The sequence below is a fragment of the Manduca sexta genome, chromosome 26 (assembly GCF_014839805.1).
Source record: "Manduca sexta isolate Smith_Timp_Sample1 chromosome 26, JHU_Msex_v1.0, whole genome shotgun sequence".
NCBI lineage: Eukaryota > Metazoa > Arthropoda > Insecta > Lepidoptera > Sphingidae > Manduca > Manduca sexta.
Genome location: NC_051140.1, coordinates 12,099,766 through 12,120,140, shown reverse-complemented (window position 1 = coordinate 12,120,140; position 20,375 = coordinate 12,099,766). Strand labels below are relative to the sequence as shown.

General features: G+C 31.0%; 1 protein-coding gene across 1 annotated transcript; it reads left to right on the top strand.

Annotated features, from left to right (window-relative positions):
- Positions 1-6,107: 6,107 nt before the first annotated feature.
- Positions 6,108-17,851, top strand: LOC115442496 (protein lethal(3)malignant blood neoplasm 1). The gene is made up of 4 exons (XM_030167530.2): positions 6,108-6,215; positions 11,300-11,450; positions 15,865-16,005; positions 16,464-17,851. The coding sequence occupies exons 2-4, from the start codon at positions 11,300-11,302 to the stop codon at positions 17,735-17,737; spliced, it is 1,566 nt and encodes a 521-aa protein (XP_030023390.2). The 5' UTR covers positions 6,108-6,215; the 3' UTR covers positions 17,738-17,851.
- The last annotated feature ends 2,524 nt before the right edge of the window (positions 17,852-20,375 follow it).

Below are 20,375 nucleotides of genomic sequence, written 5' to 3'. Positions count from 1 at the left end.
ACATATACTCCATGAAGGTAAACGTTTTATCTGCAAATACACACGAAGAAAAGGATTTTAGTATTATTAGTTTTATTGTTGGATGACATTCTTTCACATACATTAAGTATTCTGTTACACAAGTGGTTAGTATTTAGTTTTATGACGCCCACATAGATTTCTAATAATAATTACAGTTTTACCAAACCTAGTATTGTCGTCCTTATATTTTTTTAATGTTTAATCATTTCTGTAATTTATACAAAAGTTCTTTTACGTTACTTCGGGAGAATCAGGCGAAAACTTATTCTTATCTAATCTTTATTCCTATTCTCTATAAAATACTAGAAATTCTGAGCAGTAGTCCAATAACATTTTCGTATCCATAAAATTATAGGTAATTAGCTATCAGTAGCTATTATAACATGTAGTATATTTCAGATTTATGGGCGTATAAGCCTGAGCTTATACGCCCATAAATCTGAAATATAAAATTTTTATAACTTCAGAATAAAAAGCATAATTTAATTTATACCTTAAAATAATCACTAACCAGTTCTAAAGGCGAGCATGCCTTAAGCTCGTAAACATCAACAAGCATGATAAAATAATAAGGTGTACTAATTACGCTTTATTCAACAGCATAGTAAATATTAAATAACATCTCATCAACCTTTAGCGACACGCTGATTGAATAGCATTTTACAATGTACCAATGGTATTTATTACCAGCTTATTATGCTGTTCATGCTAATGTACTTAAATGTATTATCTTTATTAATCACAAAGAGTCTATTTAGAGTTCAATAGAAAACCTTTATTTTCTTGTGCCATTTATGTGACGAAGTTTGCGTAACATATATTTTGCAAGTCCTTAGTCTTAGTTCCTTCGTCCTACAAACTATATCAGGCTATCGTTGGAAGGTCTCAAAAACTGAGTCAAATGCCTACAATATGCAAATTATTTTCTTATATTTTGATTCCGATCAAAATATTTTTATTCTATATCTTATAAGAGTCGAGTCCGCCTGGTAATCACAAAGGGTTCAAAGCCTTCGAAACGTCGTGAGTTAAAATTATTCAAAATAACAAACGCGATAAAATCCTAAACCTTAGTCGTTTTATTTCGATGGAAAATTTTATTAGGTACAGTTAGGAAAATAGCAGGAGAAAGATGTTAAATACGTATTTTTCATGCTTATATTATAAATGCGTAAGTAATTCTTATATTCTGTTATGCTTTCAGACCTCAACCACAGAACCAATTCCCATAAAATTTGATATAGATATGCTTTGTGACCCTGGGATCAGCATAAGCTACTATTATGCGGGACTTTACCCGGAAAAACCTTTTCACACAGACGGAGCAGTGGGTAAAAGTCAGTTTATCTATATATATGGAAATCCAGAGCCGGGCGTAAATTTGGCCAAACCTTGAAAACGGATTGATGGACAGATTTTTTTATTGCCTCAGTATAGTTTTAATCACCACGGGGTGATTTAGGAATGAACTAACAAAAGGAATAGAAAAAATAAAAAAAAATAAATATTGGAATTTTAACTTTGAATTACTTTCAGTTACAGTGTTCATGGCGGAACATCACGTTTTATAGCGGCTGTGACGGATCTAAGTCCACGCAAACGAAGTTACGGGTAATGATATTTGTTTGATAAAACTATTATAATTGCGAATTTGTACATATAAGTATGCTTATAAGTACAGTCTAAGCAAATTTAGAATTTATTATTATGTCACAATAAAAACGAATTTCATATTTCAAACGAATTTACATGGCAATATAAAATGTTTCAGCAAATATTCACAAAAATATTGCTCGTCTAATGACAATGGTGACGTAATATAGTTTGTTTTTTATTGCATTTGCAAAAATTACATCACAATGTCCTGTTTACATGAAACTATTTGTACAGTTCTTAACATATTGCTGGTATCATTACACGCTCAAAGCCGAACGGCCTTACAAATTCATTGTAAATTAAATTTGATGCGTGAAACGCAACGCGATTTGCATATGATTTCTATGCGTAAAATTATATTATACGTCGTGCTATTAGTTCTACCTACGTAGGTTGTACATAAAAAAATATTCATTTTTCTATGTCTTGTTAGTTCTAAGAAAACATAAACCATAAAAAATATGCCTTTAATAACACTGTGTTTTAGTCTACGCTAACTTATTTATATTTTACTAATATTATAAATGCAAGTATGGAAAGGTACACGGATAGAGATTAACATATAGGCTACTTTTTGTCCCGGATATTTATCAGTAACTATTTTACTGTGTACTTATACTCTTATACAGTAGGACATTTATTCTAAGAAAGGTCTTTCACGCAAGCGAAGCCGCAAGCAACACGTCAAAAATAAAAATGATGTAGACAAAACTAAAAATATAATATGTTCTGCATATTACTACCTATTATCTGAGATAGTACAATACCGCCTAACTAGCACTGGTAAATAACCCGTTAGTGACAAAAATATCCAATTAAGATTCACACAAAACATATAAAAAGAAAATATCGACACTCTCAGATATAATTCTCCTTGAACAAAAGATTTGACACTTAGGCCGTATTTGCCAGTGCTAGTTAAGCGGTATTTTACTATACCAACGCTATGTATATTGAATGTAACAACCCCAACACTGGGGGAATAAACCTGAGATAAATGCAAGTTATAAATAATATTCTCAGCTTAATTATAAATCAAAATATATTTTCAGATAAACAATAAATTCAAAACAAGTCTGTATTCTTTATATAACGTTTTATTCAATACATTACATCATATCTATGCAATGATGATCCAATAAGAACTTTTCATGGCAATAAATCCGTTCTACAATGATAACTCGACTCTTAATTCATTGATGGTTTGACACAAAACCTTGATTACGGCGGTAATTGTTAAATAAACATTAAACACTCAATTTTGACCTTTGTCAATTAGAGTATGCCATTCAATCGTCAAGACCAATCGGCTTGAAAAACTAGGCTTCTTGATATTCCTACGAGTTCCGTAAAGCGACAGCATTCGAAAGTATAATAGCGTAATGTATTTGTCAAGAGCTTTCAAGTACCACTAGTTATAATTAATTAGTAGTAGGGTAGTGTAACCCAAGAAAGCCCGATTTCTAACAAGGCCTACCAACCGTATGTGGTATTTTTTGTAATGTAGTCCAAAAATATAAACCGATATTTTGGTAATCATTTTATTATTAAACTAAGTTCTAAAAAATCCTTGAGGTTAAATCGCCTCCTTACATCATGATTTTGTCACCCGCATTGCTCTGGAGGGAAGTGGAAAATTAATATTTCCAACTCCTCCCTATCTTTCTATTTGATTAATTTCGTTGCGGGATAATGACATATTAGTTTTCCCTGAGACTCGCCGAGCTTCACTGCTCGGTGTCACAAAATGCGTGCCACTGGTGATCCTGGCTTACAGGAGTTGTAGTGGTGGGTGTGAGGGCGGGAAAGTTTCGTATTAAACTAAGTATACTCGTATAGTATGAAGTAATATGCCATTTCATCAAAGGTTTATCTTAATATTATTTCATTAAAAGATTTTATGAAGATTTTAATATTAGGTGGGCCAAGGGTTCAGTTACCATAGTAGTAATATTAATATGCATATATTAGTCGAGTTTTAAAATACATGATTATAGATAACGATAGAAAAGATTTTTAAAAGTACCGACAACATTAACAAAAGCATACTGATTTGAGTATTCGATATATTTTGTTCGCGGCTGACTAGTGATTATCAAATAGAGTCCATCATACTCAGTGTTAAACCAGCACGCGACTCAGTGGTTTGTTCCATTGGATCGAATTCCATACTTAAAACGAATTTTATGAAATTGGAAAAATTAGACACGATGAAAAGCGGTTTCGAGTTTCACCTCTACCTACCTCTCCAGGAATAAAAGCGTGATGTGTGATTTCTTTTAAATATCTTCCAATATACTATCTGCGCATATCTTGGTTAATAATATTAAGTTTTCTTAAAGACCGTGGAGAGACCACGCGAGAGAGAAGTGAAATTATAGTGTCATTTAAAATCCCTCTATTATTAATAATAATCCCAACAAAACTTATAAATTCAATAAATAGTCATAAATAAATTGTAAGCATTCAGGAAACAACTAAGACTACAATAGTATACATGTGATAATTTAAATAGTTACAAGCTCATGACTACATTGTGTAAATACTTATGTTAACACATAAATTCATATTTAAAAATAGTTTACTATACATACAGAGCTTACGATACAACATAGAAATTTTTAATTTAGTATAATCCTTCTCTATGTTTATAGAAATTCATTTTGTAGATATATATTTTTAAGTAATATGAGTCATTTAAATAATGTCGATGTTTTCAACCGTGTAACTCTAAAAATCATTGTTGAAAATAAACATTAATATCTAACTTGTATCACCAGAGGTGTTCATTGCTATGAAGTATTTTATAAATCCGAATTATAGGTTGGAATTAATATGATTATGAAGTGTATCGGGAAAGCTCATCAGCAGATGAATGAAGTATTGTCATATAATTTAAAAATAACTTTATGTACGCTATTATACATAAATTATTGCCCTAAAAAGTATGTATAGGTTGCAATGTTTTCTTTAATACGTAAATTATATTTACCCAATCCAGGTGTATAGCATAATATGCATAAGACGTGGCCTTATGTGACAGAACGTACTTTACTTTTACATTTATTTAAAAACTGTTTAAACCATAGCATTATTTACCACGGAAAATGCTTTTTAATAACATTATTAATTTCTATACAATAAAATGTATTTATCAATTTCATGTTTCACTGTCAAAAAAACTCCATTAAAAGTTCGAAAGCAACTGTCTTATATGTAGTTAAGTATATCATACAGTAATATTTCACACACGTGTCTCGAGTAAGTGCCGGACGGTTAACACGGAATAAATTTGTACCTAATTCAATATGCAAGGATTCGTCCAGACAAAATAAATGCGCGACTAATAGTTTTTGTTATTGATTACACAAATTAACACAGCCGACAACTCTTTGTCTTGTACTCTCCGCTTTTATTATAATGTCGTAGTTTACAATCGTGTTTCATTAAATTTATTACTCTGTTTTATTGTTTATTGTTAATTTATATGTAGATATAATGACCGGGTATTATTTAAGCAGAAGTTTTTACAAATTACGGTAATACCAAACAATAATATTTAATTAATTTATTTGGTAATAAACAAATAATTAATATAAAATTTAAAAAAGTCATTTTTGCCTTGTCATTTTAATCTACGAGTATATAGGTTAGCAGATATGAAATTCAGAAAAACAGATATAAAATATTCTCACCAAAATACAGTACAGACACAACATCGACGTTTTAATCACATTAAAACGTCGACGTTTCAGTATCATTGACGTTGCGCGCCCCTCATCAATGATAATTTGTGACGAAAAAATAAATAAAAATATATATTTTCAAAATAGCTTTGCTCGCAGGAAAGAGTTTTTCTGGGATAAATGACCCGCTATATATTTTGCCGGGACAATGACCTATGTCCTTTCCGAGGACTCAAACTATCTTAATACCAAATTTCGCCGAAATGTGCCAATAATTTTCAAAAAATCGTGGCGGGAGACAATATTTAAGAATTTAGCTACAATTTATATTTGTTTTGAAATATCTTTAGCTTAATAGAGCATTAATTCTACATATTAATTTATGATTTCGTATTTGAAATCAAAATTTTATATATAAAAGAATAAGATTTCACAGATATTAAAATATCCATGTTTAGACAAAAAAAAACAACAAGAGCGTATTTCAGGTCTGATTTCCAATGACGATTATAATAGAAAAAAATCATGAAGTATGTCACCCGAAGAAAGCGATAGTAACAATTACTATTTTACAATCACCTATAAATACGCGCTACTACAAAATGTGTGCTACGACAAAATACTTGCTACTATGTGCCGTGGAAGTCAATAAAGCCTAAGTTTGTACGTACGATACACTAGAACCATGTTATACCTAAGAATCTGTCATTGTAGTGTATAGATTTTTTGTTCAACGCAAACATATTAATAAATTACGTGAACCAAAGAATCGGCACAGTGTAGTGCGAACGCTTGCGCAACAGGCCGCTAAAACGGCTGTCATTTAGGATAAGGTTTAACGTCCACAGCAACGTAAGTTATTGTTTATTTTATAGCTAGTTAGTATTGCCAAATAATACAATAATTGAATCACAATTAATTAATAACGCTTTGATTCTCATCATTTCTTACTATGGAACTTTATGATTACAATTTCAAGTTTAAATAGCAAAATTCTTAATAATTTTCCCAAATTTTAGAGAAAAAGAAGACAATTTATTGACAGAAAAGTCATGCATTTCTTTTCAAATCATTTTCGTATGATTTTATTTCCAATACTGATTCATTATAAGCCAAGGAAAATGATAATTTCAAGAAATGATGACTGAAAATTTTATAGATCACTACGTTATTGATACAGAAATTTATCCATCCAGAATTCGTTTAATCTGTGTGTATTATGATGTGTTTTAAAGTAATAAACAATAATACCTCACACTTCAAGCTACACCAATATATAATTAATTATAGTCATTAAGGAATATTGGTGACGAGGACGAGTATAAAAGTTTACGAAACATACAATCCTATAAATAATTTAGCATTGTCATTTTACTAAAATATTATGAATTGCTTATTTTAAAATCTTTGTAATCTCATATAATAACATATTATATCAAAATTACTTCGCATTGTTGCAAAAATATACAGTGACAGTTTTATCAAAATAGAAGTAAAAAATAAAATAAAAGTTATTAAAACAGACTAGAAGTTATTTTAAAACAATCGATTATTTAAAAATCTAGTAGTTTAGCTTATTTATGAATTAAAAAATGGTAATTTCGTATTATTTGTTTATTGCAAAGCTAATCGGTATATTATAAAGGTCAAGTCGTTTTAAAATGCCATCGCAAATTTTTCGGACAGTTTTCGTATATTCATTCACTAAGTGGTTTATATCGCGGGAAAGTCCTTACTGGAAATAAAATCCTGTCTACTTGCCCAGATGAAAAGTACTTTGGAAATTTTGGCGAAATTTCATCCAAAAACCGTCAATGAATTTTATATTTACTTGCTTATAACAAACATCGAAACATAACAAACTTGGCCATTAATAATTATACTAGTAAGAGTAAAGTTATTAAATTCAATATTTAATAATATAAAGCTTTCACTCTTACATATATGCCCGTGTGTTTTTTATATGTCATCATCATACAAGCGACCCGCCCCGGCTTCGCACGGGTGCAATATTTCTCTACTATATAATGGATGTTATTATATATATAAACTTTCCTCTTGAATCACTCTATTTATTAAAAAAACCGCATCAAAATCCGTTGCGTAGTTTTAAAGATTTAAGCATACAAAGGTAGGGACAGAGAAAGCGACTTTGTTTTATACTATGTAGTGATTTCATTATATTGAAATAATTAGCACATAATATTATAGTTACAGCCCAGAATGTTAATAAAATAATTGAAAAGAAAACATTTGTTGTAACATGATATCAAAATTACCAATAATAATTCTGCTTCGCAAAATATAGGACTCTTCATATAAATATATTTGCGTGTATTTTTTCGTATGTATTTTTATTGAATATGTTAAGTGAGAAGTCCTAGTACTATTTATTAGATATTTTTTTGCAATATCTTTTATTACAGGATGTATATAGTCTGTAGAGGTTATACCTTTGACATTTCATAAATGTACAAATTTCCAAATATCGTGATTAAACAAATTGAAATACAATATCATACATGTACATATAAACAATGACTTCATATTTATTACCTTGCTTCTGTCTAATTGGCATGCTTTTCGTATAAAATATTTTCCTTATTTAAAAATCCATTTCGAAATGTCATTGTATGTTTCGTAATGTCATATGATATTTAATTGAAATTATTTCTTTTTCTTCTTTATTCTTAAGTTTTTTATTTATTTTCACTAATATTACAAAAGAAGACCATCAACAAGGAAAAAAAACGAAAATTTGAAAAGGCTCACTTAGTTCGGCACAACAAAAATATTGTAAACCGGCCCTGAGTTCGTTTACGTAATATCGAAACGCAATAACAATAATTTATACATAAATCAGGCTCTGGCTAATTGGGGACATTATTTTGATTGTAATATCCATCAATATATTCCATAATTTATTTTAGCATTAATAATCCATATACTTTTTTCTTCATGATAATGCTTAATATTAGTAATTCGTCTTTTAGTCGATTGATCCGTATCAAATCAAAAATAATTATTAAATCATTTTATACCGTGGTCCAGGACGATGAAAATACTAAATTATTAACATATACCCTCTAAAGTATAGACATCCATCATATAACACAACTACAATATTTGTTATTCAATGTTAAGTAATAAATATAAATATTTTTTACATTTTTTATAGTCATGTATTATGTTATGACCGCTGATTATAATAAAATTATGGAAATGAATGCATTCGGTATTTTGAGAAGTGTAATAAAAATTTCATCTTGCCCAATAAACTCTGATACAAGATCGTAAAAACATAAATGAAGTCGTTATAAAATAACATCACAATGATTATTTGTGTTGTTTAGGCTTTTAATTACTGTTAAAAAAACATAAAACGATTATCTTATTAATCAGATTGCTTTAATGATTTCATACGTTTACTTGAAATAATGCGGTAAACAAACATTGGCTACTGCAAATACTTCAAAAAGTGTGATTAGTACTGAGCACGTGTGCTTAGATAGACTTATTTGGGCTTTATTTGGGATATTCCACGAATGATGAGTATTACAATCTCTTTAAAAATTATCAAACTGTTATCAGTTTTCAAGCCTACTTTAAAATCTATTGGTGCTCCGTAAACTAGGATTTGAACTAGTTACTCCAATCGCTACCATTATTGCTGACAACCGCCTCATAACAATAAATAATTAATTAAATAAGTAATAAATCAATCAGTTTTTCACTCTCACTTATTTAACGGACAGAAAACAGTGGGACAATGGAGATTAGTTAAAACACTGATTAAATATTCGTATCCGCCAAGATATTGACCACTGTATACAAGGTGTTTACGAAAATAGGTATTGAATAGGTCGGCATAATTATGACGACTAGCGAAGGTAACCATCAGCTTTTGACTGTCACTACTCTATCTGGACGCCATTCTACTAGCTATCTATGCAGTGGAATAATATCAGGGTATCCTTATGAAAAAATAGGAAAACGGCAAATGTTTCAAATCAACATTTAAAATACCGCATCGTGAATACATGTGAAATTTCTCCAAATAATACGTTAAGAATTAGAAGTTATGCATCCAGTATTTAGTTTCCTTCAATGTAAACATCTATAATAGCGTTTGGTTTATTTATTATTATTTGTCGAGCTAATCGACTGCCAAAAATTGCTCTGCACTTATTTATTTGGCTGGTAAAAAATTCAAATTAATTAAACATAATATTATAGTTCTTGAATAATTAATATTATTATAAAGTATAAACAAAAGCGTTATATAATATTTTCAATACATTTCACGTATTTCGTATATTCTCGTAGTTGACGAGTCTATCATTGAGTAATTTCTTAAAACTGTAGATACTTTTATTTTATTTATATAGAAGCTGTAACCAAAAATATTAAAGTGGAAATAACTACATATTATACGGAACGGGAAAAAAACTTATTAAAAATAAATAATGTTAAAGTTTTAGTCTTATATATTCTGTTATTATAAACCTAATATTTTAAATAAATGTGCTACTTCTTTATTTTGTGATTTCTCCGGCCTTTAGGCTAGGGGCACAATTATTATGCTGCCTTGGGGAGTAGTAGCAAATAATATGGTATCTTTTATTGTAAATGCATTAATAAATATCAGCATTGTAGGTAAAGCGATGCGTGAATAGAAGCGAGTGCTACTTTTCTTAAGGCCTCTTTCACGATGTCTAAGTAAACGCAAATTATAATTATCGAATATATTATACGGCAAATAAATAAATGGTAAACAAAAGAGTACTATATGATAAAACGGTTTAAAAATTGCTTGAACATTATGAAACAGACCCTAAGACTATTTTTTGTTCACGTAAGAATAATAATAAAAAACTACAAGCTTTTATATTTATGCCAACTATAAAAAATTTAATGATTAAATTTATTCAAAAACTCCAACCTCACATAAAATTAAAGACAGGGAGATTATAGCGTTTTTTATGTCAAAATAGATTAAATAGTAATTTCTAAGTTAAATCTTAAGTTACATTCGATGGCAATTCATGTAATGAGCTAAAAAAAACGAAGGTCATATAAAAATCTCAAATGTGAGCACTAAGAATACCAAAGAGGATCTTACATAGTTAAACATACGACTGCGCATATGTAATAACATTTTACACATCATTGACGATACGGCCTACCTTCTCGAGTAAGACAGAATAAAAATACTCTAGTGAGATAATAAAACGTGATCTACCCATTCCAACAGTAGCGTACTTGGCGCGTATTATATTCAATACAAACATAGACAACTGGAGCTGTTTGTTATTTCGCAAGGTATTTAGCGTTTGCACAAAATATTTTAAGAGTTTTTAAAACGTGTTGACCCAATGACGTCACGGCTAATGAAATTGTGTCATCAAAATAAAATATTGACGTTCATATTCCGGAACGAATTAGATGATGATTCAAAAAGGTTGTATGTCAATAAGCTATTATTAATATCGACGGGTTTGGCATATCATTATAACTCAGAATCAATGCATCAACGGAAAAACAAACGAATATAATGTAAAGGTCAATGCTGAGTCTCCAAGCAACTTTCATGATGGAAGCCACAATGCCACCGAAAATTATATTTTTAATGATATACTACTTTGTCTTGACTTTTAATAAGCATTGCTGGCGGCTCTATCCGCTTAAAATATGTATCTCGTAATAAATATCCCATTGTATACTTTTTCGGATTAAAAAGCCAATATTAACCCGGGACATGCTCTATCAGTGCAGAGACAAAACTTCATCTCAATCCGGTCAACATTTCCTATATTTACTTCTAGCAAACTTCCAAAGATCCAAGAATCTAAACAAACGATAATATTTATTTTGGTAAAATTTATAAATGAAGAGACAAGGTTAATAAATAATTATTATTTTGTTTTGTTTTTCAGATGACACGGCAAGAAAGGTTATTCGTTATAGCAAGTATAATTACGTGCTATCTACTCCAAGCGCAAGGAGCCGATAAGTATACAGACGAAAACAGACCTTACGAGTTTGGGTTTACGATAGATGGACAGCAACATCGACATGAAGAGAAAGGTGAGAGATAATGTACTAACCACCCAACCTCATATTTTTCGCAAAGGAAACCAAAGATATTGTCTGTATCGTGCTAACATTTTCCCGCCCATTCTTTGGTACCAGCTATTACTCTTCATTACTAAGTTAAACTGCCTTCATCTATAATAATTATATCAGTCCTGTATTAGAATGTCCCAATGAGATCCTCCAAATGAAGTATCAAATAATGTATTTGCATAAATTGACCATTTTCTTGTTGACTGTACAATATCTTTATTTTTCTCTTTAAAACGATGGACAGTCCCTAAAGACAGTTGTTGTCGGAGCTACAGTGGTTAAGGTAGCTATTCTTGGTGCTCCATATCAACAATCCACCCTTTATAACTGCTATAAAGCAAAAAATACAAACACATACAAAACGTGCATACATTTTTAATGAGAAAAGACCTCAACCTGGCAATCTAATTTAAAAACTCATTTATACAGAAACAGTTTCGCTCTCATTCGTAGCTAAGAACCGTACGCAATTATTGCTAGCCAAAAATATCAGAAACTTATGGTATCACCATATTTAAACACCGGCGAAATACTACAAACTGGCATTAAATAATGTCATACGAGACATACGAGAATCAATTTTAATCAAGAATCAAACCTTCTTGCTTACTGCGTCTGTTCACATGGTGAAATTTTGCTCATATATGCGGCTATCGTATTTTTTTTAATATCTGTCAAAAACTCGTATCCATTCGTATTGCTCACGAGTGTCTGTCTACACGGAAATGTTTAAGCTAGGAAAATCGCGCCCTTTGACGCGGACAAAAATGGCCGCGCTTGTTTACACGAAGCAACTTTTTTATGTCCTTTTGAGAATCGTACGTACAAGGCAAAAACCCTCTCCGTCTCATACTTAAGATCTCATGGTTTACAAACGACAGACGTTCCCACTAGACCGGTAGATAATATAAACTTGACATATAAATTAAACAACTAAATATATTTACAACACGAGACGCTATTGCGGGGTCACGTGTCGCATGTCATCAATAAAATATGTTAAATATTTTATCTATAGGAATATCTTTCTGCTCTTTCTCTTTTTTTACTTGATTAATATAAAATTTTGTTTCAAGATTTTTAGAAGCCATTTACATATTTAATACCTTTTGTCCGTGTAGCAAAATTTTTGTTAGAGTTCACTTGTTCGTTATAATGTGTATATAGTTCGCAGTAACGAGTGCATCGTAAAGCATTAGATACAACTTGACGGATTGATTTATAAATAATATAATTTTGCATACCATCTTTTGGTTAAATATGGTATCTCTGAAGAATCTCATGTTTGGTCATCGTTATTTACCCATATTTGCAGAATAAATATATCTTTATCTTTATCTTAATATTCCCGCATATCCTCTGACTTAATATTGTAATCATCTGTCGTTAATGACGAGTAAAATGATATAAATTTTTATAATTGACACCTTCAAACTTTTGTTTTTCATAAAATTAACATTTCCCATTAGATTTTTTCTTTATAATAATATATAACATGTAATTATTATACAAATATGTTTAATAAATAAATAAAAATATTTTTACATTACAACGAAAAGGTCAAGAAAACCTTTCAAAACACAATATACAATAAGTAAAAAAATGAGGATTCATTAATATATAAAATAATAAACTCACATTTTGTTGGATTCTTCGCAATACTTAGAAATACTAATTTAACTTTGATTTATGACCAATAATTTTTAGCATAAGCTGTTTTCAAACAAATGTCTAACTATGATGTAGCCACGATGCGAATTTATCTTATCTTTAGACGATTTGTATTTATTCAAATTTCAAGATCACAACCTTTAGTCACTATTTTTTAAGTAATGGCCAACTATTACTTTAAATTACCAATTAAGCATATAAAGAATGGTTGAAATTTCCATAATTAATACATATTAAAGATAATGTAAGCATTTTATAAACCATCATTATATCAATTCAAGTATTATATTTGGCAATAATTTTTATATTTCTGTGTTTTACAGCGCGTTATAATAAGGAAGTTTGTTCGATGCGTACATACCAAAGCTTATATTTGTCTAAAACAAATTATTTTCTATCATACTTTACTAAAAATTAAAACAAATCTTTGCTGCAAGATACATGTATATTGCGTCGAACTCATATGGGAATGACAAAGGGATGAATGAAAGTATTACTTATGTAACCAATCGAGTTTTCTAAAAAAAACTTTCGTCAGGCCTATTAATTTTCGTAGTTTATGAACAGAAGCTAAGCCTCTTGCGATAAGAGTCTGGCAAATGTGCAACTAGTGCACACATACATATCTACATCCCCTTCGGACATAAAGGGTGTGAGTGTATGTGTATTTACCTACACATACTTCGACAAGTTTATATCCGAACCGTGATGATAGAAGATAAAAATATCATCATCATCAGCCATATGAATTCAACTACTGAACATAGGCTACTCCTAAAGATTTCCAGGCGGACCTGTCCAAAAGCCCGATAGGGATTGGTAGGTGCATGATAATGCACAAATTGCACTCCCAGCCAACTTAAGTTTTTATTTGATTTATTTGTTATCATTTATTTTCTCTTTACGAAGGCAGTCATAGGGTTTACAATAACATATGTACCTTAGATTAGATTCCGCCCATTCCATTAAGTGGTAATAATATGTAAATCACACACGTTTTGTTAACACCTTGAAATCAAATGGAAACTAATAGTGCACATCCCAAATACGCCGCATGTAGAGCAATATTTTGTTGAGCAATTTGAAATATCTTTATACATGAAATATCTTTCGCTCCTATGCCACACGCTCCTATGAAACCGACGGTCTATCTTATTTACTAGTCATACAGAAGCCAAAATAAATGCAAAAAGGTTTTTAAAATGTTTGGATGGTTGTTAGAAGTTCACGCATAAACCGCTGAACTAATTTAGATTATATTAAGCACACAAATAGACCATGTCCTACATTACTGTATAGGCTACCTTTGGTCTTAGTAATTTCGGTTATTTGATTTTTTTTTTTGTAAATTAGGTAGCGCTAACGTCGAACAGAGGACGCTTGAATGGCTACAGTAATTTAATTACTTTTGTGGCGCCAAAGGCTACAAAAGTAATAACCCCTTTTTTGATAAATAGCCCCATGCTATACATTTTGGTTATACAATTAGTCTTTTAAAATTCCAAATCACTCATTTATTCATTTTAAATAACTATTAACAACGCTACAAAATAAGCACAAACGACTCCTAATATGCGATCTAGCTAATACTTTCGTTTTAACACTCGTCGACCAACGGATCACTGACTAGAAACTCAGTACCAGTCCATTAATGAAGATTCTAATTTAACTTCATAGTTTAAGTAGTATTAGATTACAACAATTATATTTAATTACAATTAGAGCCCACTTAAAAACTGTACAGATATCTCTAATCATATAAATACTTGATTGCTAACCTAGGTTATACAGTGTGAGTAGCTGATCCAAAGCTTTTTTATAATAAATTGAAACTTTTAGAATAACGTAAATATACTTCAACATTTTGAATATTATCCACAAACCATGTGCGTCAGCTTATTTATATGCTAAATGTTCAATAAAATTCCTATTAAATTTTATGAATTTAATGACATCACCAATTGGTTGGAGTTCTGGCGTTATACCAACTTTTAAAAAACCTCATGCTAAACAATTATTCAAGTTAAAACAAATCAATATAACAGACACTCTAAGATATAATCTACTTCTAATGGTCAGTACAATGCCTTAATATTATTAGCGATAAGGTGCATTATTTGTCAAAAGCTTTGTTCATTGTAACGTGATTGGAATAATAATAATTTTGTCATTTCTTGTTTTTTGTTTAATGTTGTCTGAATTGTAAATGATCATTCCAAGAACATATATGTGAGCAAACTTTTTATCTATAATTAAATTAAATCTGTCTGTTTGTCTATGTCTTACGCTTTCACAGCTGAACACTCAACTGATTATAATTAAATTTTGATATGGAGATAATATAAAGCCTTGGGAAGGAAAAAGGCAACATTTTGTCTCGGGAAAATATATAGCGGGATTTTTACTTGAAAAATCCTTATCGCGCTGGAGTGCCGCTAGCATTAGCTAGTTTAATATATAGATGAAGTTCATTGTGATAATAATAGCACATTTCTTCTTTTGTCGCAACATAGCGTGTAGAAATAAGGAAAAAATGTCTACCTACTTATGCTCTCTATTAAGATACATCTCATATGTCATTTACATACGAAATCAATAAAGTATTATGTACGTTCAAAAATATGTTAATCGCGATAATTAATGAATGTATTTTATTTTGAAAATAATTCAAATAAATAATAATATTATTTTCTATAAATTTCAGATAAAAACGGAATTGTCAAGGGAGAGTATGGATTCATAACGGCCGACGGTGTATACCATGTAACGGTGTACGCTACAGACGAACAAGGAAGGTTTAAAATATTATCTATGAAGAATATTCGTTATGCCGACTACCGAGGACGTAAGTATAATATATATTTTTCACAAATAATATATATTTATACCACAAAATTTCCGGTAAACATAAGTGCTACTTTTTAATTCTCGCTTCATTATGGAATACGAATATTAGAAATGCAGAGATTAATTTGTCATATTATTAAACTTCAAAAATATGGTTACAACACTTTTCCAAAATTTCTACTGCGCCCAGCAGTTTGAATATAAAGTTAAATATACCAAACTTATAAAAATACGTATTTGTAATCATAGTATTTCATTATACGGCAAACTTATAGGAAATTTATGTATTTGTTTAGTAAAAACATATTCCAACGCAAAACTAATCACCTAATATTTATAATTAGTGATCACCGACGCTCATGAACAATACCTACAAAGCCAGGAACTCTCCTAAAAAAGAATTGACACCGTTATTCTGGACTTCCCGCAATCTTAATCTTCATTATATTTTGTTAGTTTCAGGAGCACCTGCACCTGCAAGACAGGGTCACAGTCTTAAGCTACCATCACCACAGTCGGCAATAACGGCTCAAAAATCAACTTTCGTTGCGCAACCAGCCCCTAAACCCGCTCTGGAACTAGAAACAATATCTATTGAGCCGCCAGCAAACTCGTGTTCACATTGTAGTATTCCTACGACTTCGACTGCAGCTCCAGAACCAATTAACATACCGGCAAAGGATAGAAACGGCGGTGTACCTGCCGCTTCGGGTGCATCTAATCCAATTAACTTAGGTAATAACCGATACTCGTCACCTGCGAATACACCTTCAGTTAATCAACAAAATGGCTTTAACGCTGAACCGCAAAACAATTTTAATGCAAAACAATACGTGAATAGTGCCACTATTGGCACTCAAGGTTTCGGACCAGGACCTCAAGTACCAATATTGCAAAATAACCAGGCGGCTCCAAGTATTCCTCAACAACCCAATGAAGCAGAACAACCAATAGATAATATCAGGCCATCGAACATACTTAAAGGCCCATACGTATCAGGACAACAAAATGTACCCGGTACCCCACAATACCAAGGAGCTGGTCCTCAGATTGACAATGCTGTACAAAGACCTAATGAATTAGGAAAACCAGTTGGTGTGAGTGGGCCGCCAGGCCCATCTCAAGTGCCAAATTTGCAGGGACCACAAAGCGCGACTGGCGGGCAACAGACTGTGCCAAACGGCCAAGGTGCACGTCAACAATCGGATAACACTGAAAGATCACGGTCAGGTAAACAATATACGGGAACACCTAATTTATCAACACCACAGTCTAGTACGGGAGGTTCAGGTGGCACACAAGCCAGTAACAAACCTAATCAAAAACCTATGTTGATGTACGCTCAAATGCAAATAGTCGACAAGAACACAGACATACATGCAAAACGTCCAGGAGAGCAAGATGGTCTACCACGAGGTCTAAATGAAGACGATATGTTAAGACTTCTTTACACATTTAATTATACTTTAGGCTTCCAAGCTCACTTTGAAGAAGGTTACACGAATGGCGTAAAAAGGGGTTATTATTATACCACTGGTAGGAACGGAGTTCGCACAAGGATTGATTATGTCGCTGATGAAAATGGATTTAGACCGACGCTTTCTCAAGAAGTGCTTGATTTAATATCAGATGACGTCCCCAAAGAAGACACAGAGAAAGATGAGAAATATGGTTTAAAAGGCTACGAATTTAAATGGCTCTATTTTCCGGTCGAATCTAATAGTCAGTAAAATAACGGTGAAATTTAGTGATAAAACATTAGATCAATTGATAAACTTTATAATTTAATTGTACAATACTTGTATAGAAATATATTTTAATAATAAATTAATCTAATAATTGTATTATGTGCCCAACCCCTACATTTAACAGTAAAAAATTAAAACCTTTATTCACGTAGCTACCACGTAGTCTGGGATAAAATAATTTACATATTGTTGATATCCTGGTCAGCTTTTAGATATAATAAATGCCGATATAGGTTTTATCACGATATTATTCAGTTGTTAGTTATTTCATATTATTATTAAAAATGCTGTATTGCTACAATACTTTATCGTATGGTAGTATTACATATGTCATTTAAATTAAAACTAAACGTGTACCTACTAATCATAGTACAGTCAATTATCTATTACTAGCTTTTGCTCGACGCTTCAACCGCTTATATGAATTTTCCAAAATAAAAAGTAATCTATATTCTTCCTAGAATTTCAAACTATATCACAAAATTGCATCGAAATCCGTTTGGGAGTTTTTGAGTTTATCGCGTAATCACAGGCAGACACAAGCAGCGGCGGCTTTGTTTTATAATATGTAACGATGTATATTATACTGACTGTATTTGTTGTAAATAATATGTGTTGTGAAGAATAGCGCCATCTACCTCATTCATATATATTTTTTTAGGTATTCAACTTAGCGACTGAAATACATTTTCTACATCTAAATTACTATCAGTTGCGCAGAATTTTCAGTAGATGGCGCTCTGTTAAAACTATATTGAAGTAAAGTATTTTATTGAAATTTGAAACCTGAATAGTATCTCAATCTATGTTTACATGTAATTGTAGTTTATAAATCATTATATACTATTACAAAATTGAGTAACTATTACATTGCCAACAAAAATAAAAACAAACTTAACGTTTAACGGTGACCCTGAGGTAGAGCAATGATAGACAATTTATAGTACAAAATTGAACACAGATCTTTCAACTGTTAATTTTGTTAAGGATTTTACTAAACAAACTGTAAAAGTTCTTATTTTATTTTAATTTACCTTAACTCACAACATACTTACGAAAGACTTCCATTACCCCTCTTAACACATTGTAATAAATGCCATTATATCTAAATATTAAAAAGTAACGGAATTAAACATTACCTCACGTTTACTAATATAATAATAATTAACTTGCAACAAGAAAAGGCATTACGTATCATAGTAGACTTTATATAACTGTTCATTTAAAAGAGTTCAACGAGTGCCTACAACACTTGGCACATCCAAAACCACAAATTTGAGTGCAATATTAACAAAAAATAGAGAAAAAAAACCTTTAAAACTCAGGCTAACTCTATATGTATCTAATTCGCATTGCCAGCTTATAAAAATCCTGTAGCGATGCACGCATAAGGCAAGCGTATGAGCGTGATTAGTTATAATAGCTTTTATTCATGTCTCCGTCTTATCATGCAATTTCACGCAATTTAAGGTGACAATCAATGAATGAAAATTTTATACTAGCATATTACGCAGGTATGCCAGTAACTACATATAAAGGCATATCATTGCCATAATGTCCTATTTAATTGACTGAAGAACTTAAAGAAATAAGCATACTCGCAACTCCACTTATGCTATAAAGCTCGACTACAAATATTGCGAAAACAGATAAGTTTCCACAAGTAGTACTTGTATATGTGGTTATGATTTGCAGCTGCAAGTGAACAGTGCGAACATTTGCAATATTATGTTTTAATAATATAATGTTAAGCGGCGATAGCCTAGTCGGGTATGGAAAGGACTGCCGAGATAAATGTCCGCAGGTTCAAAAACCCAAGGACACAAACCTTTGATTTTTTTAAAACTATGTGTGTATTCTTTGTAAATTATCGCTTGCTTTACCAGTGAAGGAAAACATCATGAGGAAACCTACGTAACACAGCAGTTCTCTATAGGAATTTTAAGGATGTGTGAAGTCTACTAATCCGCACTAGGGCAGTGTGGTGGTGGCCTAATCCCTGTCAGTAGTAGAGGAGGCCCGTGCCCAGAAGTGGGACAGTATATAATACAGGATTGATATCATCATCATCAATATAATGTTTTAATATATATTTTTTATAGGTCTTAAGGATTTTTATTTCTCGTTCCTACGTCTATTACTTCAGTGACATCGGCGTAATATTATTCTTTAAGCTCATTGTATAATTTTTTAATTGCGATACAATTCTTTTTAGTCTGCCTATTAACTTTATAAAATTGAAGCATAATTTCAAAATAAAATACCCCAGTTTTCAACGTAACAAAATTTATTTGGCCTTATTTAGGAAAATTTTAAAGATATTGTCGCATTTTAGAATTTTGTAAAATATGTTGTATGCGCCAGCATTCAACATATTTTACAAAATTTCAAATGAAGGTTGAAATATAATATGTAACACAAAATAATATCTCATTAAATACAGATATCATGAAAATAACCATAATATATTATTTTAATCGTATAATTGATTTCATCTAGTTCCGTAATAATATCGAGTACAATGGTTACAGCGGCAATAAGGAAAAATTGCATAAGTTCTACGATCATGAATGAAGTCCAGCGATTACCAAGAGATACTATGCCGGTGTGCTTTTGGCGG